Consider the following 27,587-nt stretch of genomic DNA (forward strand, 5'->3'; position numbering starts at 1 on the left):
TCTCGGGTGCTGGTATTGATCATCTGCCTGGGCTCTTCAAGTCACAGCTCATCTACACAACTAAGTGGGGAGAGGGGATGTAAGGCTTCCTGGGCTCCTGACAAGTATCCGACAGAGCCCCACGTGACACTCAACAACCCCGAGAGATACACAGCAAAACCCCCACTGTCCACAGGACTGACTAAAGCTCCGAGAGGGAGGACTTTGCCCAAAGTCGAGTAACTAACTTGAGAGGTTAGGTCCAAGCTTCCTCCGTCCAGGACGTGTTCCAACCACTGGCTACTCCCCACGCTCTCCGCTTCCACCACCACCACAGCCAACTGCCTGGACTGCAGTTTTAGACATTGCATTCACTGTCCTCTACCAGAAGAGATGGAGAAGGAAATGGCACCCCACTCCAGTAGCCTCGCCTGGAGAATCCCATGGACAGAGGAGCCTGGCAGGCTACAGTCCATGGGGTTGCAAGAGTCAGACATGACTTAGCGACTAAACCACCACCACCAGAAGAGATGGTTAAAAAAAAACAAAACAAGAAGGGTCAAGAGTCAAGTCTCTCCTAGTAAGAAAGCAGGGTAACTAACAGAAGAAAGAAAAAAGATAGTTCAAGAAATGGCAACTTGCTCATCATTTATATACAGCTTTATTTGCAATTCTTTGGAACCACCGAGAACCATCAACAAGTACACGTGTCGCCTCTGGGGACAGCACTGGGCTCCGGAGGCTCCTCAGGGAGGTGACAGAGGTGGGCGTGGGCAGGCGTGCTCACACCCAGTGCTGAGCTGCACCCAGGGCCGTGCTGAAGGTCCTCAGGGCCCGATGGGTGCCCCGCGCAGCCAGGAGGAGTGAGCCGGCTTCAGCCTCATGGCCGGCCTCCCACAGCTGCCGGGCCAGCTCCTCAGGGTCCCAGCGCCCATGCTGGGGGCTGGCCAGCAGGTGCTTGATGAGACGTGGGTAGAAGGGAGTGGAGAGGCACTTCACCAAGAGCTTGGCGTCCAGGAGCAGGGAAAGAAGTTCCTGGTCACAGTTTGAATCATTCACCTTCGAGAAAAAAGACGGGTGGACGTCAGAGTGGCGAGGCTGACCCCCTCACCAGCAGACAAAGCCCTCCCCGCTGGTTTGCGATGTGTTGCCTTTCTGCTTCTGCCAGCAGAGTCTGCTCTACCCTGGTGAGAAGGGCCTACTTTGAAAAGAAATCCAGGCCACAAGCATCTCTGAGATCGCACATATGAGATGACAGACCTGGTTTCCTTTTCACATAAGACACGGCCATGAACCAAGAGCGGCTCCCCCTGGAATCACTCTGACGGCTACCACGCCGCGTGTCAGAAACTGTACCACACACCAGACACATCGTCCTTCATTGAGTCCCCCTGAAGCTCAACCCTGTAAAGGGCGCACTTTTTACAGATTAGGATATTGATGGACAAGAATTTTGCTTAATGTCGTGGTCAGTAAACTGCGGAGCGAGAATCTGAATTTAGGTCAGTCTGGACTTCAAAGCCTGAAGTTTTTAATAAGCACATTTACCATTTCATTTGTGCCTCACCACAGTCCATGTTCTTTAACCTCAACCCTCTCCTTTATGTAGATCCCTGTGAAAACAATCCCAGGAAAACCTCTTTTTCTGCTCCATTGAGAAGGTATATCCGTCAGCCCCAATGGTTTAAATAGGATAACCGACAGGAGGTATTTAAAAGCTACTCTTGCTTAAGCCTCTCGGACGCTTAAAACCAAACTCACCTTTTTCTTTCTTTTTTCTTTAAACAAATTTTCTGCGCTCTTTTCGTAGCATAGTCTCTGTATTTTTTTCCCTGGTCTTCTTGGTCTATGTATGGCTCTCCATGACTTTCATACTTAGCTTATATTTTTCTTTTATATTACCGCCATGTTTTCGTAAGGAATCAAGTCAACACTAATCAAAGATCAAAATTCAGGGCTTCTCATTTACACTAAAAAAAAAAACAGCTTCACACAGGGAACTCTGTTCAGTGTTAAGTGGCAGCTTGGATGGGAGAGGAGTTGGGGGCGGCTGGATACATGTGCGTGTGTGGCTGAGTTCCTCTGCTGCCCACCTGAAACTATTACCAACAGTGTTAACTGGCTATACTCCAGTACAAAATAAACATTTTTAAAAAACAGCTTCAAAGACAGCTTCAAATTCATGTCACTGTGTACTCTTAATAGTTTTGGTTGTAGGAACTGTGGAGATAATGTGGCATTTCAAAGCCAGTTTTCTCCTGTTTAGACCAACTCTCTTATGTAGCTCAACACCATGGACTTGTGCTGCGTGCTCCCTGACAATGAGGCAAGGCTGCTGAAGATGAGGTCAGAGGTGTCTACTGGCTGGAAGGATAAGAGTAACAGAAATCCTGAGAATAAGAGTTTGCCCACTAGCAGATGGCACCCATCTTAGCCCCTGTGATCCTTCTAGTGAAGGTGAAAGTCACTCAGTCGTGTCCGACTCTTTGTGACCCCATGAACTATACAGTCCATGGAGTTCTCCAAGTTCCACATAAATGTCAGTTCCAGTGTCGCCTTCTGGGTTACGTCTCCCCTACATCCGATCCAAGCCGCTCCCCGCTCCCTCCATACTCCAGACGCCGCACACACCCCTCTTCCCTCTTGGGGCTGGGCTATAGTGACCGGTCTGTCCGTCTCCCCTGCTGCACTGGGAGCTTCTACAGGGCACAGAGGCTTTTACCCGTCTTTCAGTTCAGCATCCAGTGTAATCAACCTGTGCTGAACGGCTGGCCGAGCCCCTGCCACTGAAGCCTGTCACATTTTTGTGAAGTGCACGTGTACACGGCAGGAGGAGACTCTGGCCTCAGCACTGAGAGTCTGGCAAAGCCTGGGCTTCCCTTCTTCAGCCTCTCCCTTCCATCAACACTTACACTCCACTCGCTCACCTCGGACTCCGAAAGACAGAAGGGGAACTCAATTTTGCATCTTTTGTTTGTTTGTCTTTTCAGAGGTGGTAGCAAAAGCAGCTGGGACAAGACTAGTGTATCTGCTGAAGGGAGCACAAGAGGCTTCCACCCACCACCTGAGGGCTGTTTATGAGCTCTGTGTGTTTCCTTTCCCTCTCTCTCTTGCTTCATAAGTGGGAAATCGGGACCCGAATCCCATCACCATGCCAGCTGCATCCTGAGACCCCTCCACATGCTGCTGAGTGAGGCACCTTCTCTCTAAGCCTCACAACATCTCTTTAAGACGGCTCCGATCTCACCCGACAGATGCACACACTAGGGCTCAGCGAGGTCACAGTCAGGCATCACGTGTCATGTGGTGGGTCCGTGGTGAGCTGGACCAGAAGCCCTCCTCTCTGATGGGTTCACGGGTTACCGTGTGTCCCCCTCCCCCTCCCAGGCCACGAGCTCCCCCAGAGCAGGGATGCTGTCTCCTCTGTGGACCCCGCAGCCCCCGCCTACCCCGCCTAGAACAGCGTGGGCCTTGTGGCAGGAACTCAGCAGGATTTGTGGAACGAATGTGTGAATGGGTGAGTAACCCCAAAGCTCACATGCTTTCATTGCACTCCGCTGCCTCCAAACACACTCGTGCAAGCACACACTCGCACACACACATGTGAGCGGGCAGCTGACTCACTGTGAGTGCTGTTATTTTGATTCACCCTTAAAAATAAAGAAGCCTCCCACCTAACCGTCCAGGAGGAAGCACAGCGTGTGCCAGGATGCTACAGGCAAATGTTTTTGATAAAAACACATGGATAAAAGGCTCAAGTCCAAACAGTGCAGGCTGATACTTTCTGTGCTGCCCTGAGTAAGTCTTCAAGGCTAGGACACCTTTATTATTCTTTCTGTTGACTCACGAACCCTCCCTTTGTGGGCCTGAAATTCAGGCTCCTATAAAGGGAATGATGGATTTTTCCAGCTCGAAGGAGAGACAGGGGTTTTGTCAACGCCGGCGGCTGCTGCCCCTCTGACCCCCTCTCTTCTGTCTGCTTCTCTCCAGCATGAGGACATCCTGAAAACTGGACTGTCCCACTTGATGTGCCTTGGGGATAGCTGCCCTGTCCCAGGGCAGGGTGGGAGCTGGGGCACAGTGGGTGTCCACTCCCCAACCCCAAAAGCTCTCTATCTACAATCCTGGATGAGAAAACGTATGGCTGAAGTCATGGCCGTGAACTCGGATGTTCCGCCTTTGGCCCTTGCGTGCTCAGAGGTTCCCTAAAGAGAGGCAGAGACTACTGACCTCCTGTGAGCCGGGGTGGTGGCCAAGGGAAGGTAAGGGGGAGATTCTGATTTGGCTTCTCATAAACAAATGCTGGAGAAACAAAGTGGCTGATGCTATTTCCTTTCTTTGACTTTCTCCCCGATTCTGGCTCTTTGTAGGATGTATGCATGGCCAGAGTATCCTTGATAAATGTCATGTGCAAGGAAAAGACCGCGCAGATGTTTATTTACACATGTGGGCCAAAACAGAGAACAAAAGAATAAAGAAAGAGACGGCTTTTCGAAGGACCCATTCCAACACCCACATTTTAAACAAGAGGAGCCTGAGGGGCAGAGAAGGAAAGCGTTACCCAAGGTCACCGGCAGTCAAGACGGGCTCCTCTCCACACACCAAGCCTCCTGCCTTGGGGGCACCGAGGCCAGCCTGGCTCCTTCCTCTCAGTACAGTAGAGTTCCCGGCATCACTGCCACATGTCAGAGCTGCTACATTAATTTGTCAGGCCTTAACTTGTCTTCATTTTCCTTGTTTGTGACCAAATTCCAACTTATGGCACTAAAAATCTGGTGGTACCTACCCACAGAAGCCTGGTACTGTCTTACCAGTTAGAACTGCTCTTCTAACCTATTTTTCTTTTTGAAATGAAAAGAAAAAGCTGGTAACTGTCTTAAAACACAAAAAGAAGTCTTCTATATCAGGATCACCTCAAGAACACGACTTTATCTACCTTTTCTCTCCACTGATTATCCACATGCTGATATATTTGTCCAGTCAGGTCATGTGATATTTGTATCCTACTTTTCTCATATGTTGAGAATTATTAAAAAATATTTCATAGTTTTCATTCTAAAAAAATTTAATGGCTACAATATAGTCTATTGAACAAGTTATTTAGCTTCTCCTACTATACATCAGTTCAGTTCAATCACCCAGTCGTGTCTGACTCTTTGAGACCCCACGGACTTCAGCACGCCAGGCCTCCCTGTCCATCACCAACTTCCAGAACATACTCAAACTCATGTCCATTGAGTCGGTGATGCCATCCAACAATCTCATCCTCTATCGTTCCCTTCTCCTCCCACCTTCAATCTTTCCCAGCATCAGGGTCTTTTCCAAGGAGTCAGTTCTTCGCATCAGGTGGCCAAAGTATTGGAGCTTCAGCTTCACCATCAGTCCTTCCAATGAGTATTCAGGACTGATTTCCTTTAGTTGCCTGACATTATGAAACACTAAAAATGAATGATTTTTGCACATATACTCTCTTTATTTGAATTATCTCCTTGGTGGTTTAGTCACTAAGTCATGTTCAACTCTTTGCCACCCCTTGGACTGTAGCCTACCAGGCTCCTCTGTCCATAGGATCTTCCAGGCAAGAATACTGGAGTGGGTTGCCATTTCCGTCTTCAGGGGATCTTTCCAATCCAGGGATTGAAACCGGGTCTCCTGGACTGCAGGAAGATTCTTTACCGACTGAGCAGTCAAGGAAGCCCCTTAGGATACTTTATTAGGAGCGGTATGGCTGGGGTCTTATGGGATGAACATGTTGTTGCTGTTCAGTCACTAAGTTGTGCCCAACTTTGTGACTCCATGAACTGCAGCACGCCAGGCTTCCCTGTCCTCCACTGTCTCCTGGAGTTTGCTCAAACTCATGTCCATTGAGTTGGTGATGCCATCCAATCATCTCTATGTCCCCTCAAACTCATGTGTTGCGGTCCTAACCTCCAAGACATCAGGACATGACTGCATTTGGAGACGAGGCCTTTACAGAGGTAAATAAGGTCAACGAGCCATCTGCATCATGGGGATGAATCCTAGTCCAATCTGATTGGTATCTTTATAAGAAGAGAAGAGGACAGACACGCAAGCCGAGAGGAAGGCACGTGAGGACGCAGGGAGAAGGCAGTATCTGCAAGCCACAGAGAGAGGCCTCAGAATAAATCAATCCTGCCAGCTCCTGAGATCTCGGACGCTGCGCCTCCAGCATTGTGAGAAAACACATTTCTAATATTTAAAGGTTGTCTGCCCTGTGGCACTTTGTTATGGCAGCCCAAGCAGACCATGACATGGGGCAAAGCACCCACAACATCTCCTGGCTGCAGGTACAAGAAGAAAGCAGTGACATGGTGATGTGGACCGTCCAGCACACAGTGCTGCCATCAGGGGAGGAGGTGCCAGCTTCACTGTAAACTTCCCAGCTCTGGATGTTATTACTTTGAAAAGAAAATTACTTTGCTAATTTAGGAGATATGTATCGGTATCTCAAAGATGCTTTCATTTGAATTTGTTTATTACCAAGAATGAATTTTCCCCATACATTTCCTGTCATTTTTATTTTTTCCTATGGGAAAGGTCAAATCTTTTACTCATTTATTGGAATTTCAACATCACTGTACACATGTGAAGAATTCTTTTGTAACTTAAACATTAACCTTGATTTGAGTTTTAACAGACATTCTAATCTACTGTTTGCAATTCTATTTGGTTATTTGTAGTCTTGTAGGAGTTTTACACTTGTATATTATCAGGAAAGGATGTGTTCCTTTATGACTCTTTTCCTATTGGTTTAAAAGTTATACTTCCTGGAAGGATATGGTATGTGTGTATGTGTATGTCTGTGTTTATATATATATATATAATATTTTCTGATTTAAAAAATATCTAATTTTTTAATTGATCAGGAATCACTTTGGTATATGGTCTGGGGAGAATCACACATCCCTGACATTGGCTTGATTGATGCTTTTAGGGCTTGGGGAAGAAAATATATTTTGTCAGTTCTGGAGTCAGTTGGATGTTTGAAATAAATATGAGAGAAGCCCAGGAGGATGAGCTGATTTAATTCCTCTGATCAAATAGCTTTGAATGGGAGTGAGAAGGAGCTGTCTTGTGAAAAGAAGGCAGAGAGGCTTCTGGGTTAGAGACCAATTTCCAATCCTGGATTTTTAGCTAAGTAGATGTGTGACCTTGTTGAGGACAATCTCTCAGAGCCCCAGTTTCCACATGTGAAATACAGACAACAGACAGGGGTAGAGATAATCTATGTGTTTAAGTGCCTAGCACAATGCCTGGTGTAGAGTTTAAGTTCAGAAAATGGCTGGAGTTATTACAGTCACACAAGTCAGGAATAAAGCACAGGAGAAGGGCTTACATACTTCACGAAATAAGTAAAAGGCTTGTCTTCTCTATCAGTGAATTTTTTTTTTTTTGGTTGGTGATTAATTTTTGAGACTAAAAGAAACTTTGCTGATCTTGGGGGGAAAAAAATCTATTAAAGCATAAAGCACTACTGTCTTCCAAGCCATTAAAATGTTATCTGCTTAATTCCTGTTTCAACAATAGGTAATGAACCTTCTCTGAATTAAATCTTTGATTTTATGGATCTATACGAAGCTAAGAGTAATTACAGTAATGAGGGAAGCTGAAATCCCAGTAGCATAATGCATGCAGGACCTCATTTCAATTACTTTAAAGAAGATTATTTGATATAATTTCCCTGTTTACTTCAGGAAAGAACACTATTACTAGCAAGAGTTATTAAATATACCAACTGAAAGTACAGAAAAATAAAAGGGCAACACGAGTATATTCCTAGAATAAGAAAAATGCCCGCAAATAAATTTTTGTTTTCTGTATTGACTTGCAGGCCATTCAGACTTCGTTTCTTGGAATACCCTCAGCCCACTCCTGGCCTGGGATGAGCAGTGTGCCTCTTCTGAAGCCAAAATCCAGACAGTCCTCTGACTTAGGATCTGACAGCGGGAGAGAACCTTTGAGGATGATCCAAGCTTGGTCACTTCAGTGACCCATTCTGGGGCCCTGAGTTTGGCCCGTTCCACACTTTTACACTTGCCCCCTTTTCATCCTCCTTAGTTCCTTGTGCTATTGTTTCATATGTCAGCGTCCCCTTGACACAATTCCTCTACACAGAGGGATGATATTTCATCTTTACAAATGTCCTACCCATTCCTCACTCCCGCACACAGTATCAGGCTGTGCACAATGGGTACTTTATACGTCTGTTTGCACCAAGTCGGTCAGCCACCCCTCAGAGCTGTCTAGAAACCTCACAGGTTAACCCATAGGGATTGAGCTGCCTGTTGCTAGAGGCAACCAGCTGAGAATACTGGGAGATACGCAGTAGCAGAGCTTCCTTCATCAAGACTAACCACCAGCTGAGAATGAAGGATGACAGGTGAAAGTAACATGTTTGGATTATGTTCGGGTTAGAAATAAGTAGATATATGCCCGAAATTCTGAGACTAAAAGAGGTGCAAGAACAGTGATTGTAAAAAGAGACTGGTTTAACATCAAGTGGCATCTGTAACATATACAGGAAATCAGTTGCTTGATTCTTCTCCGCATGACTGGATCGCTTCAGCCTAACTTGGTTTGGATATGCTTAGAAAAAGACCATTGACGTTAGGGCCAAAGCCCAAGAAGGATTTTGTGGACCAAAGTCCAAACAGAGTAGTCCAGAGCCCAGCCCAAGGTCCTTGTTCTCCCTGCATGCCGAGGTCGGGAGGGCCGTGTGTGCCCCTGACTTCAGCAGAGAAGGAAACATCGTGGGAGCGTGATGGTAGCACGGATGCTCACCAGGGAGGGCCTTGGTGGAAATCTGGATTGAATTAAAGGGGGAACGAAGGAAGCAAGGCTTCATGGTTTTATACACAGTTGGCCCTTAAACAACGTGAGTTTGAACGGCCCTGGGCCACTTACGTGGGATTTTTTTTTTTTTTTCAGTAGGAAACATTACATCACTGCCTGGATGTTACATCAGTCCCTGGATGGTGGAAACCACGGATGCAGAGGCATCTTGGAGATGGAGGGCCAAGTCTAACTAATACCTAGATTAACCCTTGTGCTGTCCAAGGGCTGACTGTAAATATGTTAACCCAAGCCTGCTTTCCTGAGAACCTTTAAAGCTCTCCCTCCAACCGAGACACTGGTCACTGTGGGTGATGTCTGGTGCCTTCGCAGCAAAATCACAGGGATAAGAATCACATTTATTAAAAACATGAAGGACTGCGATATGGAAACAACTCCACTGGGCAGGACTGAGGGCCATGCACTCAAAGGATCCTTCATTCTGGAGGTGCTCTTTTGTGAGGGTTTTAAACATGACACAGGGCACCCAGGACTGGTCGGCTCCCACCCTAGTCGGGCTCCATCAGGGCCTAGTGACTTGGGGAATTTGAAAGAGGAAGCGCTGTACCAGGCAAGCTGTCAGACCAGCTCTGTACTACTGTTTTCAGTGCTGATATTATATGGTTCAAGATGCTTCAGAGAGTCCACTTCTCTACAGAGATAACCTTTTTCCAATACAAGAGAGTCTACCAGTTAGGTCAAAAGCAGCAGTATGATTAAACACAGGTGCTGAATGCTGGATTTAAGGCTTCAGTTTCAGCTCTGGCTGCTTGCTGGCTGTATGACCCCTGAGTTTCAGTGTTTTCATCTATGAAACCAGAATGGTATCTTCCCAAAGGATTATTAAAAAGGGGAAGTGAGGAAGGGCCTTTAATAACATCCAGCACAGTTGGTACTGGAAGACAGCTATTACTAGCATCAGGGAGAAACACTTAATTAGGTGCCAAAGGTCCTACACACTTCCATGAATGATTCTTTTAATAGGTACGTGGTCCAGGCCAGTCCCTGCGATGTGAGGTGGGGACAGAGGTACGAGCAGCCCTGAAGAGGAGGAAGCAGTAAGGCCACCGTAAGTGTGGAATTATGAATTGGAAGATGTTGTAGTCCACAGAGCTATTATAAACACAGACCTGCTTACTTTGATGAAATGAGTCAAGAGACTTCCACCCAGTAGAAAATATCCCCGAGAGGAGATTTAAACACATCATCACGGCATATCCTTCTTGGAGAAAAAAGGTTTTGAAGGTAAGCTCTAAATCTCACTGAGGCTGATGGAGTGGGTGATTTGACAGTATGGACCACACCAGGGTTTTAATTATTCACCAATGATATAATCCTAAGAAGGTCTTTCTATTTCTGGCCCAGGGTAAGAGGCTGTTGGCCATTGGTAAGAAGGACATGCCAAACACCAGAGGTTTGCAATTTCAGAAAAGCTTAGGGAAGTGAACACCGCTATTGGAGGAGAAACCCCCCCGTCTCTGGCATCAGCATTTAAGCATCATCCTTTGAAACATAAACCCCTATGAAGCTGTCAGTATATTATGACCAATACACACTATCAGCAAGTGGGGGGAGGGGTGCATTTTTTCTCCTGGATCCATGCACTGTGCAAGAATGACTGACACCCATCAGAGGAGTTTCTCTGAAAACAATTTTTTTTTTCCTTTTAGTATCAACAGAAACTATTGCCAACAACCATTAAGGGAGAAACAAGTTACTGATGAACTCAGAGTCGCCCACTAATGGGCAGAGTGAATAGCAAAATAAACACAAAAGAAGAAAACCAGTATCTTTCACGTTGTATTTTTCACTACAAAACCAAGTATGATGTAAAATAGCTTGACAGGAGCCCTGCAAAAAGGCCCAATGAAACTCTTCCCTTAGAAAAGGGTAACATGACTTTTCAATGGTGCTGGGAGAGCAATGATAAATCACAGTAATTTCTCTTCACGTATATCATATTCTTGAAACAGCAAAATTACAGAGATGGAGAAGAGATGAGCAGCCTTCACTGTGGTCACATGAATGTCCATGTGACAATACTGCACAGAACTTTACACATGGACACACACAGACACATACAAGGGCACTTAAAACTGTGGAATCTGCATAAGGTCCAGAGATCGTACCTCTGCTAATGTCCTGGTTATAAGGATACTAAAGTCATGTAAGATCAGCCCTGGGATTTCTTTGGAAGGAATGATGCTAAAGCTGAAGCTCCAGTACTTTGGCCACCTCATGCGAAGAGTTGACTCATTGGAAAAGACTCTGGTGCTGGGAGGGATTGGGGGCAGGAGGAGAAGGGGACGACAGAGGATGAGATGGCTGGATGGCATCACCGACTCGATGGACGTGCGTCTCAGTGAACTCCGGGAGTTGGTGATGGACAGCCTGGCATGCTGCAATTCATGGGGTCACAAAGAGTTGGACACGACTGAGCGACTGAACTGACTGACTGAATGTGAGCTTAAAATTATCTCAAAACAAAAGTTAAAAAATGTTTAAAAATTGGAAAACTCAGCAACACTTTAGTTCCTTGAGGATGCGAAATCTTCCGTGAACACATGTGAAGGTCACAGATGGGCCAGCCTAACATGAGTGCTCATCTTAGTGCAGAGAAGTTACAAGTCAGTGTCATTACTGAATTCCCAGAAGGGTCTCAGTGGTAGGAAACAGACTCGCCTCAGCAATTTACACCTCTGGCTTTGATTTCTGTACGTGAAGGCCATAGGGGTTTCAGATGTTTTCATCACAACCTTGGCTGAACCAGCCACAGTCAAAATGATTCAAGATTCAGAGTTTTAGCACAAGACTGCATATCAAATGTGCAGATAAAGTGTTACAAAGGCAAACTAGTACCATTTATAAATGACTTGGGTGTTGGCAACATCCCCGTCAGTTTCTTATTTTGATAGTATGTGTGTGTCGGGGGGCGGTGAGGCAGTCAGCAGGGCTGGTTCAGTTAGGGAGCTCCCCTTCTAGTTGCAGTTCTGACTGATGCATTTGTGATCAAGAATCTTTACAATGAAAACCGATCTGTACTCCTAGGGAATTCATGAGGGCATCAGGAACGCTCTACACAGCATGAACAGGGAACAGCAATGTTTAATATATTACTGTTTTATTCTCAAAGGTGCCCATGGCAAGTTCCATTGGAAATACTTGAGTACAGATATGAATACTGTGTACAAGGTGGTGATGGAAGAAAAACACTGACAGCACACAGTTGATTTTCTCTAGTTCTCCCTTCTTCCTGATGTCTTGGATCTCCAATAAAAAATCAGCTAAGAAAAAAAATCTTACTGCAGCTCTCAGTTTCTTGCAAATCCCAGTATTATGCAACTTTTATTTTAGCACAGAGAGGCACTGCTAGACAAGTCCCCTCAATTTCATACTTCAGCCTAGTTTCCAGAAAGGCCCCTATTATGCTCAATTATCAATGATAATGAAAGGCATTTTTTAAAAATAAAATCTATACAGAAACTTTACATTATTTTGAAAATATGAATAAAGGCACGACAGTTTTCTTATCTTGTTCATTATGACTATTTCCAAAGGCAATTACGTCCTGCTTTCTGCACCCCCTGTCATTAACAAAGCTATAAATCCAAGACATCTTTTCATCTATCTCGTCACTGCACCTTTGCCCTAGGATTCACCTACCTTCTCTGGTCCCTAGAAGATATCCTCTTACACTGTTGTTAAAGCACACACATATACACTTCAGATGAAAGAGTGAGCGTCCCATAGAAGGATCATACAATGCAAATTCATTGTATGAAATGAAACACAACTCTGAGCACCTAATGTGTAAAATTTAAAAAGGGAAGTGCAAGTTTCTTCCTTAAAAACATTATCTTCATGATAATAAGGCAGCCAGCCTGCAGGGAGAACTCTCTTGCCTCAGCACTGGCTCCCATTTCTACAAGCCAGGATGGGCTTCAGTGGCGGTGTTGGCTGCCGGAGGAAACTCAAGCTTGAGATTTCCACTGGTGCCATTAACAGGACTCCTTCTCACCTTTAATTAGTACATAACCAAACACATGCAGGCACAGAAAATCCGCCTGATGTCAGGAGCTCCTCGTCCCAGATTTCAAGTGGCAAGACTAGTCCTCTAGTGCTAGGCAGCCCTGAAATTTTCTTAAAGAGACTCGATACTCTGCTTCTCTAGAGAAAATGCATCCTGATCCGAATTTGCATTCTTGGCACTAGATACACTCTGTGGTGCACAGGAGGAGCTTAGAAAATGTTTTGTCAACAAATATCTACTGCAAACCACAAATACCTACTGTAGACAAACAAACAGCTATTGTGGTCAGAGTGTAAGTAAAACCGTCCTGAGTAAATCACCATTGTTACTGATGAGAACCGCAATACCAATGCATGTCTCTGCAAAGCAAGAACGAGTGAATTAGGTGGGGAGTACCTTAGCGATGGCGGTGATGTGGTCCAAGGCCATGGTGTGCAGACATTCGTCCGGGCTTTCCAGGAGAAGCTTCAGGGACGGGCGCAGCAGGGCCTGACCAAGCAGGAGCGAGCACAGCTCCTTCACCCCCTGGAACCACAAGGGCGACTTTGTGAGTGAGAAGGAAAGGGAATGCATCACAGCCCCGGCATGATTCTGGAGGCGTCGTGCACGCGTGCGCGCACGCGCGTGCATGTGTGTGTGTGTGTGTGTAGGCGGTGTGTGTGTGTGGGGGGGAGGTGACTATGCAAAAGACACACAGGGGACCACTCTGATGTAGGGTTTGGTACCTGCTTCACTCGATTCACAATCTTAACTGATAAAATCTTTCTGGTATCACATATTCATCTACAATACTGCTATTTTAATGGCTGCATAGGATCCCACTGGATGGTTAGAGGGCTGGAATTTATTTTTCTGAACTCTCAGAGCCCTAGTTTCCTCCCAAGTAAAATGGAGGTAACTGTATCTACTATTTTGTGTTTTGCGTGTGTGTGAGAATAAGTGTTAGTGAATAATGATGCTCAATGCTCAGCATATACTAGATGCTTAACAACAAAAACTATTATTGTTAATATTATCCCAAAGATCTAGTTATAATTTAGTATAACAAAGGAAATGGGCAATTTAAACATTTTAAAACCTGTTCATGGTCAACGTCAAGACTTCTCAGGTGACATGAGTAGTAAAACATCTGCCTGCCAATGCAGGAGACACAAGAGACTCGGGTTAAACCCCTGGGTCAGGAAAACCCCCTGGAGTAGAAAGTGGCAACCACTCCAGTATTCTTGCTGGGAAATCCCATGGACGGAGGAGCCTGGCGGGCTACAGTCCATGGGCCTGCAAAGAGTCAGAAACGACTGAGCAACTGAACTGAGAGTTAATGTCAAGGTGAACTGAATGCTTGACATACTCAAGATGTTCCTTCTTCATGAAAACTATCTGTGGTCCAGAAAAATGAAAATGTATTCAGATCGCCACAGATGTACTTTAATTTCAGCTTTACAGCTGAAATTTAATTTTAGTTTACTGCTCTTTTTCATGCTGGCTGAATCTGTCATCAGAGAGCAGCCTTTTCTATAAGATAAATATAATAATGCTTCACAACAAAAGTATAAAAGTGTAGAAAATAAATTTTCAAGCTATTCCTCCCTGCCCAGTTACACGTTCCCTTGGTGTCCTGATTTTAGCTGTGAAGAACGGAACACTTGGATCAAGACCAGACAATGAGTGCGACCTCGTTACATAAAGCAAGGGTTGTTTTTGAAAGAACACAGAATCACTGCCCTGTGCAGGACTGATGATCCTGCTACTCTTGTGCTACGCGCCAACAGTAGCATATCAGAGAAGAAAAACTTACATTCATGGTATTGTCCTAAGTATTTTAGGTTATTATAAAGAGTGGATAAAATAAGGCTGACATAACGAAGCTCCTATTTAAAGTCTGGGGTAAAGGTCTCTTTGGAATTCCATTCACGATCTTTCTTCAGTGTGCACCCCGCAGGCCACTGCTGGAAACCAGACTAGAAGACTGTGCCACACAAGATCAATATTGGCAGGGAAACAGTTCTGCCAAACGCGGGCTTCAAACAAGGACTCCAATTCAGAAAAGAGCTCTGTGTGCCTTATGGCACACGCAACACACGCAGGGGTCTCACCCAGCATCTGGGCCAGAGAGAAACGTGGACGTTTAACCTGGGATGCCAAAACCTGCAAAAACCATTCGGGAAGATGAAACATAAACTCGGGTGTGTGGCAGTCCAGCCCAAACAGCACTGACCTGTTTCCTCTGCCCGCCTCCCTGGAACCACGGCTCCCTTCCCCCATCCTGCACAGTTCATGAAAGGCAGCGCCCAGGAAGGCTTCCTCCCATCCTGGGACGCTCTGCATTCGCGCTGTCCCACAGGGCAGCTGAGGACCATGTCGGGGCTTGTGAGCATCCGAGATGTGGCTAGTGCCACTGAGAAACTACACCTTTAATTTCATTTCATTTTGCTTAATTTAAACTTAATTTTAGTACCCACATGTGGCCTGTGGCTACCAGCAGGGAGCAGTGGGCTCTCACAGACCTCTGGGTGTTCGCACACAATGGATACAACCTCTGCTGTCTCTCTGTGTGATCAACTCTCAACTCATCCTTGGGTCTCAGTTTACACAGGCACAGGAAAACCCTATTTCCCATGGCAGCACCTCTGATGGCCCAGGTTTGCCATTCCTACATGCTGGCTCTACTTCGTCAGATATTTCCTACATTATCTGCCACCTTGTATTACTGTGGTCATTCATCTATCTGCCTCATTTGAGGGCAAGAAAGTTTTTCCTTCTCTGTATTCCAAACTTGCTTGCTATTTGAAAGAAATGTTAGTTGCTCAGTCGTGTTCAATTCTTTGCAACCTCACTGACTGTAGCCCACCGGGCTCCTCTGTCTATGGATTCTCCAGGCAAGACTAGTGGAGTGGGTAGCCAGTCGCTTCTTCAGGGCATCTTCCCAACCCAGGGACCAAACCTGGGTCTCCTGCCTTGCAGGCAGATTCTTTACCATCTGAGCCACCAGGGAAGCCTCAAATTATCTGTATAACATCCCTCTCTTAACACTCATATTTGCTTATAAGTTATCAGAAATTGGTAAACAGGTTATTTTTCAGGAACTTGCAATATTCAGAATAAGCATATCACTAAGCTGATCTAAGCTTCAATGGAAACTTTATGGCAATCACCTTTAAATCCTGTTGTGCAGGCATAATGGCTAGTACCCCACAGTCAGATAAGGACACCCAGGAATGGAAGAATTCATTTTATGAGAGCTACTGAGTGTTTTTTTAATCTTAGTGAACAGTTACTGGCTAAATACTTTGTAATTAAGTACTATACTATACTCATCAGGCATTTTCCCCTGTGTTACAAGAGGACAGTTTATTAGGATGTTTACAAAAGGATTTAGAGCGCTACAGGAAAGGTGAAAGGAGCAAAGAGAACCACGGAACCCTTTGCAAGGCACTTTCACAGCTCAAGCTGTCTGGCCATCAGGACACAGAACAACAGCGAGAAGCCTTGAACGAAGAGGAGTAGCTGGGCAGGGCCCCAAGCCCGGCCAGAGTCCTGCAAGCCAGTCCCCACTGTGGACTGGGACTCGGGGGGATGCCCTGGGCCCTGTGGCTGATGGTTGTCAGAGAAGCAAGACTGGTCCACTGCGGTCCTTGACTCCTGCTGGCCCGGGGGGTGGATCTAGCACCTAAAGGTGTGCCAGGGCCTGCAGCAAGGGCCTGGAACACAAAGTGTGCCGGAATAGGGGTCATTGATTCTAAAAATCAAGCTCTTGACGTCATCAGAAGTGCCTCAACCGTGAGAGTGAACAATCACACTAAGAAGTAGAAGGGGGGTCGTCCAGGCGGCGGACGCCCATGCACCCAGCCAAGGCGTCTGCAACACTACTTCTCTCTGTGCCTCCACATGGACCCTCGGGAGCTGCCACAAATAGCTGTGATGGGGAATTTTAAATCTAAATGCCAAGAGCTTGTTTTATGCCAAGTTGCCAATTTCCTGTTCTACAGATCCCCCACTCCTGAGGATGGTTCATGTATTGCCATGGATACAAGCCGGGAAGGAGGATGCCTAACTTTCAAGACTGGGAGACTCGTGACCTGTCCAAGACAGTGACTTCTATCTTTCTGGTCATATTTGCCATCGGCACAACCACCAGGGCCATAAGTAAACAAGTACCATGAGCAGCAGCAGGCGGTCATGGAAAGTCATAAAGGAAAAAAAAAAAAACTCTACATATGGGAACTTGGTGGGAGGGATGGGAAACAGGGATGATGGAAAAAGTAAGCCCCTTTAAGTCCTGTCGGAGATAATTAGGCCATTGCGTTTCACACACCATGCACCAGAGCAGCCAAAGGTACTGGAGTAAAAGAAGAGTCATGGATACTTTTACTGTCACAGTGACATTAAACCTTACGGAAGTCTGAGATGAGACTAAGTGATTTCCAAAGGTGGGAAAATAAACAACACATCTCCGCTTTGTCATCAGACTGTTCCCTCCTTTGTAACAATTCTAATTCACATTTCAGCACATTTAGTGATTAATACAAACAGAGGATTTGCAAAGTTCCTTCAATCATGGCATACTTAGTGGGGAAAAAAATCTATATACGTACCCAATTAAAAGACAGAGCAGCACAAGAAAAATGAAAGAAAAAAAAGGCACTGTGGCAAAAGAACTCTTGATAATGATGTTTCATCTCATCAAATTACATCAGAGGAGGGATAATGATGTGCTTCAAAGTGGGGCTCAGTACAGCACTTCACTCCTCACCCCAAAAGAACGATGGGCCTGTGGGAGGCAGGGGACTGCATGCTGAGGATGAAGAGAACAGACAGCCTCGGCTCACACTCCGCCCAGGATGAGACCTTGCAGAGCAGCGGAGTAAGAGCCCCCTCTGACGTCACGGGGTCTGCCCCTTGTTTCAGAGATGGGAAAATGGAGGTCCAGTGATCTGAAGTAATGCTTCCCTAACCTAGATTCAGTAGCACTGACAGCAGGACACTTCTGGCGTCTGGAGTCGACCTAACAGAGTGTGATCTTAGCTCATGTGAAGGCAAAGATGAAAAGCATGTTATTTACTCAGCCTGGTGGGGGTAACCAGCTGTGTTCAGTCCCCACTCTGCAGTCTGCTGAATCCTGCCTTGATGGAAACAGAGACGCTGCAGCCACGGTTCCCACTCTCCAGGTGCTCACAACACAGCAGAGCCGACCACCAGTCAAGAGGGCGTGGACACAAGGAAACCACAGGCTATCGGAGTAAGGGGGGCTGCTTTTTGGTGTTGGTACTTTAATTATTTAAAAGAATAATTTTGTCATTCTGGTGGGTGAAGACATCTTCAAACGGACTCAATATTTTAAATTCAATCAAAAAACACTTAGCCAGTCCTTCATTCAGAAAACAATTCATTAAGTGTGCATTCATAATGAGAACATTTTCCTTGCGTGATTACAATGAAGACTCAAAAAATCATATTTACAATTCCATTTTCAAGTTTATCTCCTATGTGGTAAAAACTCAAAAATCAATTAATCAACTTAATACCATTATCCAGATGCTTAAATTTAATTTGTAGATTGCTCAAATAATATATTGCTGAGGCCAGATCCACGGCAGGGGCTGTAGCTAATATGTGCTTATTTTAGAATGTAAAATATATATTATAATACTATAATATATATTATAATGTATTATAATACTATAATATATATTATAATGTATTATAATATATATACATCAATTAATCAACTTAATGCCATTATCCAGATGCTTAAATTTAATTTGTAGATTGCTCAAATAATATATTGCTGAGGCCAGATCCAATATATATATATATATTACATTCTAAAATAAGCACATATTAGCTACAGCCCCTGCCGTGGATCTGGCCTCAGCAATATATTATTTGAGCAATCTACAAATTAAATTTAAGCATCTGGATAATGGCATAGGGCTTCCCTGGTGGCTCAGAGGTAAAGAATCTGCCTGCAATACAGGAGACCCGGGTTTGGTCCCTGGGTTGGAAAGATTCCCTGGAGAAGGGCATGGCAATCCACTCTGGTATTCTGGCCTGGAGAATTCCATGAACAGAGGAGCCTGGCAGGCTGCAGTCCATAAGGTCACACAGTCGGACACAACTGGCGTGACTGAGCAGCAGCAGCGCATGTGGATATATAACATAAATATCTCTGGGACAGTTGTGTTATGGGACCAAATACAGAACACAGGTCAACATGTGTTTTTACCATGTTTACAGAGAATAAATATTGTGGTTATAAAATGTTATTACAACGATGTCCAAAAGTACATGAAAATCAAGAGTGGCTGGTTACCCGCCAAGGAACACTAACGTAACCACTACATTACCAGCTGTCCTGGGTCAGGCAGACACGACACTTGAACTACTGCGACCTCTTGCAACAGAAACTTGAGTTAGACATAAAAGGGCATCCAAAAAAAAAACCACCCCAAAAAACTGGGTTCTACTGAGGGACTTGTGAAAAGAAAACCGCTTCAGAGCTCCAACAAAGAGAAAAAGACCTCAAAGCATCCTTTCAGCACCGCTCTTCTTCACTTGATCTGTTACAGATTACGGGCTTTACAAACTTAGGCGAAACGTTACCCAAGCACAGTCGCTGATACTGCTTCTAATAAAGAGGTGGGGAAGGAAAGGGATGACCCCCAGCAAAGCCACTTGAAGCATCCACTCACCTCGGCAGGCAGCATCTGCTCGGTGTTATACAGAGAGCGGCAGAGTTTCAAAACTTCATTCCCCAGCCCTTCCTTGTTCTCCGTTGTACATCTGGTGAGCATCACTGTGGCCAGTCTCACCCATGGATTATTGGTTACGCTGGTTTGAAGGGAGAAAAAGCAGGCATTCGAAACAATGAGACTTAGGATGATTGCGGTAAGAAATTTAAAAATAGAAAAGAAATCGCACTTGTTCAAGTAAAATGCTTTTGGTAAACTGCAATCATAATCAGGATGATGTATTTCTTTCTGTCTCTCTTGGAGAAAAGACCCCATCAAACAGAGGGAAAAGAGCTTGCTGTAGCGTAGACAAGCGCCCAGAAGCATGGGGGCAGTGGGTAGACGCTGACCAGCACAGGAGGTTCGAAGCCCAGCCATTCGGGCTGACATTCTGGCTCCCTGGCTACTTGGGTGACTCAACGGAGATGACTAAAATACTCTCAGCCTGGTTACATGCTTATGGGGGGGGCACCCAACTTTTCTGGGCCTCGGTTCTTTTCACTGTGAAAAAGCGATTTAATGTTTTCCTTGCGTCACTTAATGAATGGTGCTTGTCATGTGAAGTGTCACTCTCGATAGCAGGCACATCTTATTATTATTCTTATTTCTGAGACGTAAAAGCACAAAAGTTTGTCTTTTGCTTCCCTTCTCTGGCTACCACTACTCTGAATTCATAAAAAACATCACAATTTATATTTCAAGAAACAACTGAAGGGTACATTCACTCTGCGGTACTGATTTACTTACAACATTGTACAATAATTTTACTACTTATCAAGAGTTTATTGCCTCATTAAAGCACACCTATAGCTTCGAAAACAATGAGTACCCAAGGATGGTCCCTCCCTTGAAAGAATTTCCTTGCTTGTGCCTGAGAAAAACATCAAGTGCAACAAGGGGACACCACAGAACTAGCCTCTGGCAAAGCCTTCATGTCTTAGCTCAAACTAACAACCTGTGAGGACAAAGGATGCCGCTTATTTCCAGGTACAAACAAAGCCTGGGAGAGTGTCTGGTTGACGGAGGAGTCGTCTTCAGACACACTCGGGACTCGCCCTCTGCTTTCCTCTTTCAAGTCTGGACCCAGCCCCCCAGGGGTTTTCCCTAACAGGCCGCCTCCGTGCAGCAAAAATGCTGGTTCCTCAACACAACGCATCCAGTGGTTTTGACAACAACTATCAGAATGGAATTTCCACCAGCCAGCTGTGACACTCTGGAGGAACACTATGGATCTTTCTGAATGCAAATCTATTAGGCTTTCCTTGTATGGATTGAGGGTCTACAAGGGACTGAAACTAAAAACCCAAAGTGGGGACTGATAAATCAGCAGTCATGTGGATCAAGGTGTCTTCAGTTGTGAACTTGACTGTGTTGACTGGCGACATTCAGCCGCTGCCACGCAATCCTTCCCTCCCACTCCACTCCCCTGATTTGGTTGCTTTGAAAGTGCTACAGCCTAGAGTCATACGTTGGGTTGTCTGGGGGGAAAAAGTACTCAAAAGTACTTTAAAGTGCCCGTTTCAGGTATTCCATCATACATTCTTACTGTATGATGAGCCAGGAAAGAAGCAGAAACGGACTTGATTTATCACTTTGTTATCTCTAGGTAGAGACATAGGTGGTACGAGGATTAGGTGGATCACTAATGCTTGGTTACGATACTCATGACTGGTTCTAATGCTAATGATTTCATAAAGGAGGTTAGCAAACACGGGATAGCAATTTACAAATTTCACACAGGACTACCAAAGTAAGACTGTATCTTGAAAATGAACCTATTTTTGCTTATAAATGCATTCATTAAATGTTTTAAATGCAGTAAATGTTTTAAGAGAAGCTGAGCTTGCTTCTTGAGGGTGAGTAACTTGAGATGGTCAGTGTTCCAAGTTACAGAAACTACAGAACCAAAGTTAACTAATCTACCAGAAGTATCATATTTTGAATTTAAAAAATTCTCTCTGGACTAAGAGATTCATTTTGAGTATATGTTGAAATGAAGTAATTCAACCCTAATGATTTTCTGAAAAAGTGAAGCCGTACTGACAGTCTAAACCAGTGGGGCCCACCTCTGTTTCCCATTACCGTCTCCTAGGAGCTGCTAAGAAGTTTATGCCCAGGTCCTGTGAGTTGGACTCAGCAAGTCAAGCATGGGACTCTGCTTTTAACAAGCACCCTCAGGTCCTGAGGCTGCTCTGCCCAGATAATTGGGGACCGAATGGAAATACTGTTTCAAGGGACTGTCACAAGAAAAGACTAAAGTTTCTTTGACATGAGAATTTGTACTGCAGACTTTCAAAGAGTGAAGGGAAGAACCTACTCTCAGAATCGGCATGTCAGCCTGCCACCGCGGCCACAGAAGATGGAGATCTAAAAGCTGCTGCCTGCCCTTATGAAAACACTTGGTTAAAATTGCAAACCACAACACCCTCTCCTCCATTTGCTTCATAAATTCCTAACGGTCTCATTCGAGGGGGAGAGGCCTGCCTAGATGTTCCTTAGCAGTCCTAAACTGCTCACGGAATAATTTATTTTCAGGAAAGAATCCTTCTGCCATGTCTGAAGTGGGACGACATGTGCTGGCCTGGGTGTACAGAGTGCTCACTGACACGGGAGGAACGCAAAGACGAGGCCTGCCCCAGGCATTTGGATCAGATGCGGAAACTCTCGATTTCTGCCAGCAAGGAGCAGCGGTTCATGACAGGCAGCATATGTGCTCAGAGGAGATCTGGCCACGTCTTCCACAGAAACCCGTGGCTGGTAGCGCAAGGACTATGTGACTACTCCATGTGGCTCCAATGTCAGCGTGACACAAGGAGACAGCATGGGCTGAAGCTTCCAGCAGCTGTTGGAACTCAGCCTCCTCCACCTTGGGGCCAGGTGACGCCTGACGTTATTTAACTTCTGAGCTTCCATTTTCTCATTGTAAAATTAGATAACATCACCTTCTTGCAGTAGCTTTGCTGTGTGAAGTGATAATATATGTCAACTGCACATAACACCGTGTGCTGTCAAAAAACGGGAATTAGCGATTTATTCCCCATGGATTTTCAAGTTAGCATTGTAAGCCATGTTAAAAGAACATCAAAACATTTTTTGGCAAAAATGTGTGTGTGTGTTAGTCACTCAGTCATGTGTGACTCTTCAATACCATGGACTGTAGCCTGCCAGGCTACTCTGTCCATAGGATTCTCCAGGCAAGAATACTGGAATGGGTTGCCATTCCCTTCTCCAGGGGATCTTGTCAACCCAGGGATTGAAGTGGGGTCTCCCACATTGCAGGCAGATTCTTTACTGTCTGAGCCACCCGGGAACCTTTGTTGATATCCTTAACCAGATGTTATTATCAAGCATTGTCTCTATTTCTAAACAAAATATTTGTGTTTAGGGCTAAGGAGAAATGGAAAGAAACCGTGATATTTCAAGAAAAATAATTCTAATTTCATCTAGAGGCTAATACTGATTTTATATCCTTCTTTCATTGGCTCTCCTGCAGGTACTGATTTTTTACACCAAGAATCTAAACAAAAGAAGTCTACCTTTAATGAACCTGAGCCAGTTGCGGTGAGGTAGATGAACCTAGAGTCTCTTATACAGAGTGAAGTAAGTCATGAAGAGAAAAAAAAATATCGTATATTAATACATATACATGGAATCTAGAAAAATGGTATTGATGAATCTAGTAGCGTATGACTTTGTGGACACAGCAGGGGAAGGTGAGGGTGGGATGAATTGAGAAAGCAACACTGACTTATATACACTATCATGTGTAAAATTGTTATATGGGAACTTACTAAATAACACAGGGAGCCCAGCCTGGTTCTCTGTGATAACCCAGAAGGGTGGGATGGGGGAAGGAGACGGAGGCACAGGTGGGAAGGGATATACATACATACATATACATATATGTATGTATATATATTTATGACTGATTCAAGTTGTTGTACAGTAGAAACCAACATAAAATTGCAATTGGTGGAAACCAACTGAAAAACAAATAAAAAATTTTTAAAAAGAAGTCTGCTGCTACTGCTGCTTAGTCACTTCAGTCATGTCCAACTCTGTGCGACCCCACAGACGGCAGCCCACCAGGCTCCCCCATCCCTGGGATTCTCCAGGCAAGAACACTGGAGTGGGTTGCCATTTCCTTCTCCAATGCATGAAAGGGAAAAGTGAAAGTGAAGTCGCTCAGTCGTGTCCAAACTCTACCTGTATGTTAGTACTCACGTGTACTCCCGTTTCATAGGCGGCCAAGCCTGCAGGAGCAAAACCAGGTGCTGGAATTCCACCTCCCGGTGACTGGCCTCCAGCAGCTCCGTGAAGAGCTCACAGCGCTTCTCTTCATCCTCGACGTCAGATACGTCCACCTGGAAAGGGAACACACACCTGAAACCCATGGCGAAGCCTCCTGGATTGCTTTCCAGAAAAACTCAAATTGGATTATTGGATTAAATGCTCTTTCAGAAATTTTTACAAACTGTCAACAACGCCTAACTTTACTCCCCCAAAACCTTCAAAAGCTCTATGTTTTACCCAATTTCAAACATTTATGTTAAACGTTGCTTAGAATGAAGTCATAGGAAGGTTCTCCACATTCTTTACCAAATTAAATTCAAAAAAGTAGGTTTTCGTAGAACTGACTTATTTGCATTCAGTGTATCTCATTTAAAAATACACTTCAGTTTCACGTGAAATTACAGCAGTTCATCATACTCAACGTCAGCCAATAAATTATCCTGCCATTGCTTCATACTGTGTAGAATATTTCTGTAATTGAAAATTCAAGATTTTATTAAAGTACATTTGGGGCTTTCCAGGTGGTTCAGTTGTAAAGACTCCGCCTGGCAACGTGGGAAGCGCAAGAGACAGGGGTCAATCCCTGGGTTGGGAAGATCCCCTGCAGGAGGGCATGACAATCTACTCCAGTATTCCTGCCTAAAAAATCCCATGGACAGAGAAGCCTTGTGACATGACTGAGCAACTGAGCACACACAAAGCATATATGACAAGGAAATTTTTTGCTATAAATCAAAGTATTGATAAAGTATCTTTTATTCACAGCTCCATTTCTAAAGAAGTCTGTCAATTAAAAACTATTTTTTCCTCCCACTGAATAACCTAATAATACTTCTTTTACATTAAGGCAGTAATGTATTCCAACACCTCTGAGAAGAAAATACTTGCTCTTTTAAGCTAGAAAGCAGTTTTAAATATAAAGAAAGCCAAAAGCTGGTTCTACTGTTTCCTAGCCTCTCTTAAAACATATCCTCTGTATTTGGGTATGTTAGACTCAAGATGATACCTTGCAAGGATAATGAGAATGGATGTTACCTATGTATTTGCTAAACTGTCTGTACTAACGCATGTTCCCAAAATATTTGATTTGATGGTCTTCCCAGCTCTGATCCTAAGCAGCTACCTGAAAAAGTTAATACTATGAATTCTAAGTTTTCACAAAAGTTGATATGTACCATGTAATTACTGCTAATTACTATGGAGAGTAACATAGTAACCAGTCAGATCCTTGACACAGTAACCAGTCAGATCCTTCAAAACCCGACTTAAAGCCCCATGTCATTCTTGCATGGAGTTAACAACTAATAACCCCAAAACTTCCTCTAGTTTTTGAAATAATTTTAAAATACAGTCAGTCAGTTGATCCTTATAACAGTCTTGTATAGAGAACAACACAGGTATTACTAACCTCGATTTACAGATGAAGAAGCAGGCTTGTCTGTCCTGGTAACATGGCTAGTGAGTGGCAGAGCCAATATATAATTATGCTCAGATAAAGATGTTCTGAAACTAGAGGACTCGGTAAGCTAAAGAAGCTTTGAATTATTTAAATTAGTGGTCTAATTGGGAATTTGGCAACATTTTCTTGCCCATTTATAAAGAAATGTTAAAAAAAAATCCTCTCAAAGTCAAAGCATCCATTTGTCATTACCTGACCTCGCCACCTGCAACTCCTCTCCAGCCTCGGGGCCTCGAGGGTGCTCTGTGTATTCATCGTGCCTTCTTCCACCTCAGGAACTTTGATCTCCTTCTACTGCCTGGCACATTCTTGCTTCAACACCTGCATGGCTCATTTCTTTCCTTCAAATCTCTCAAATGTCATCTTATCAGGGAATGCACTGCATAACTGTCCCTGATAAACTAGAGTACGCCCACCCCATTTCTCTCCCTCGCTTTAGATTCCTTCTTAGCACTTATAAGTTTGTGACATATAACGTAATTGTTTGAGAAAACAGAAACATTTGTTTGCTGGTTTATCCCCACTACTTAAAATTTTAATGCCTGACAGAGAATAAATGAACAGTAGTGATTAAGAGAAAGGCGAAGAAAGGGGAAAAGGAAAGATATACCCATTTGAATGCAGAGTTCCAAAGAATAACAAGGGGAGATAAGAAAGCCTTCCTCAGCGATCAAAGCAAAGAAACAGAGGAAAATAATAGAAAGGGAAAGTCTACAGATCTCTTCAAGAAAATCAGAGATACCAAGGGAACATTTCATGCAAAGATGGGCACAATAAAGGACAGAAACGGTATGGACCTAACAGAAGCAGCAGATACTAAGAAGAGGTGGCAAGAATTCAAGGAACAATACAAAAAAGTGACCCAGATAACCATACAGTGTGATCACTTGCCTACAGCCAGACATTTTGGAGTGTGAAGTCAAGTGGGCCTTAGCATCACTACGAACAAAGCAAGTAGAGGTGATGGAATTCCAGCTAAGCTATTTAAAATCCTAAAAAAATGATGCTGTTAAAGTGTTGCACTCAATATGCCAGCAAATTTGTAAAACTCAGCAATGGCCACAGGACTGAAAAAGGTCAGTTTTCATTCCGATCCCAAAGAAAGGCAGTGTAAATGTTCAAACTACCGCACAATTGCACTCATGTCACATGCTAGCAAAGTAATGCTCAAAATTCTCCAAATGAGGCTTCAATGGTATGTGAACCAAGAACTTCAGATGTTCAAGCTGGATTTAGAAAAGGCAGAAGAACAAGAGATCAAATTGCCAACATCCATTGGATCATAGAGAAAGCAAGAGAATTCCAGAAAAACATCTATTTCTGCTTCACTGACTATGCTAAGGCCTTTGATTGTGTGGATCACAACAAACTGTGGAAAATTCTTCAAGAGTTGGGAATACCAGACCACCTTATCTGGCTCCTGAGAAACCTTTATGCAGATCAAGTAGCAACAGTTAGAACCAGACATGGAACAATGGACTGGATAAAAATTGGGAAAGGAGTACATCAAGGTTGTATATTGTCACCCTGCTTATTTAACTTATATGCAGAGTACATCATGTGAAATGCTGGGCTGGATGAAGCCCAAGCTGGAATCAAGATTACCAGGAGAAATATCAATAACCTCAGATATGCAGATGACACCACCCTTATGGTAGAAAGCAAAGAGGAACTAAAGAGCCTCTTGATGAAAGAGAAAGAGGAGAGTAAAAAGCTGGCTTAAAACTCAACAACATTCAAAAAACTAAGATCATGGTATCCTGTCCCATCGCTTCATGGCCAATAGATAGGGAAACAATGGAAACAGTGAGAGATTATTTTCTTGGGCTCCAAAATCACTGTAGATGGTGACTGCAGCCGTGAAATTAAAAGATGCTTGCTCCTTCAAAGAAAAGCTCTGACCAACCTAGACAGCATATTAAAAGCCAGAGACATTACTTTGCCAACACAGGTGCATCCAGTCAAAGCTAAGGTTTTTCCAATAGTCATGTATGGATGTGAGAGTTTGACCATAAAGGAGGCTGAGAGATGAAGAATTGATGCTTTTGAACTGTGGTGTTGGATAAGACTCTGAGAATCCCTTAGACTGCAAGGAGATCAAACCAGACAATCCTAAAGGAAATCAACCCTGACTATTCACTGGAAGGACTGATGCTAAAGCTCCAATACTTTGGCCACCTGATGCAAAGAGCTGACTCATTAGAAAAGACCCTGATGCTGGGGATTATTGAAAGCAGGAGGAGAA

General features: G+C 44.3%; 1 protein-coding gene across 2 annotated transcripts in view; it reads right to left on the minus strand.

Annotated features, from left to right (window-relative positions):
- Positions 1-617: 617 nt before the first annotated feature.
- The window catches only part of NBAS (neuroblastoma amplified sequence), a 334,237-nt gene continuing 307,267 nt past the window's right edge, over positions 618-27,587 (minus strand). For both annotated transcript variants that reach the window (XM_010852089.1, XM_010852088.1), the window contains 4 exons: positions 23,815-23,954; positions 19,552-19,690; positions 13,259-13,387; positions 618-1,038 (listed from right to left, as the gene is read on the minus strand). In XM_010852089.1, the coding sequence (XP_010850391.1) occupies positions 763-1,038; positions 13,259-13,387; positions 19,552-19,690; positions 23,815-23,954 (684 nt within the window). In that variant the 3' untranslated portion in view covers positions 618-762. The remainder of the gene's footprint in view (positions 1,039-13,258; positions 13,388-19,551; positions 19,691-23,814; positions 23,955-27,587) is intronic.

Source organism: Bison bison, unplaced genomic scaffold (genome assembly GCF_000754665.1).
Source record: "Bison bison bison isolate TAMUID 2011002044 unplaced genomic scaffold, Bison_UMD1.0 scf7180017864307, whole genome shotgun sequence".
Lineage (NCBI taxonomy): Eukaryota > Metazoa > Chordata > Mammalia > Artiodactyla > Bovidae > Bison > Bison bison.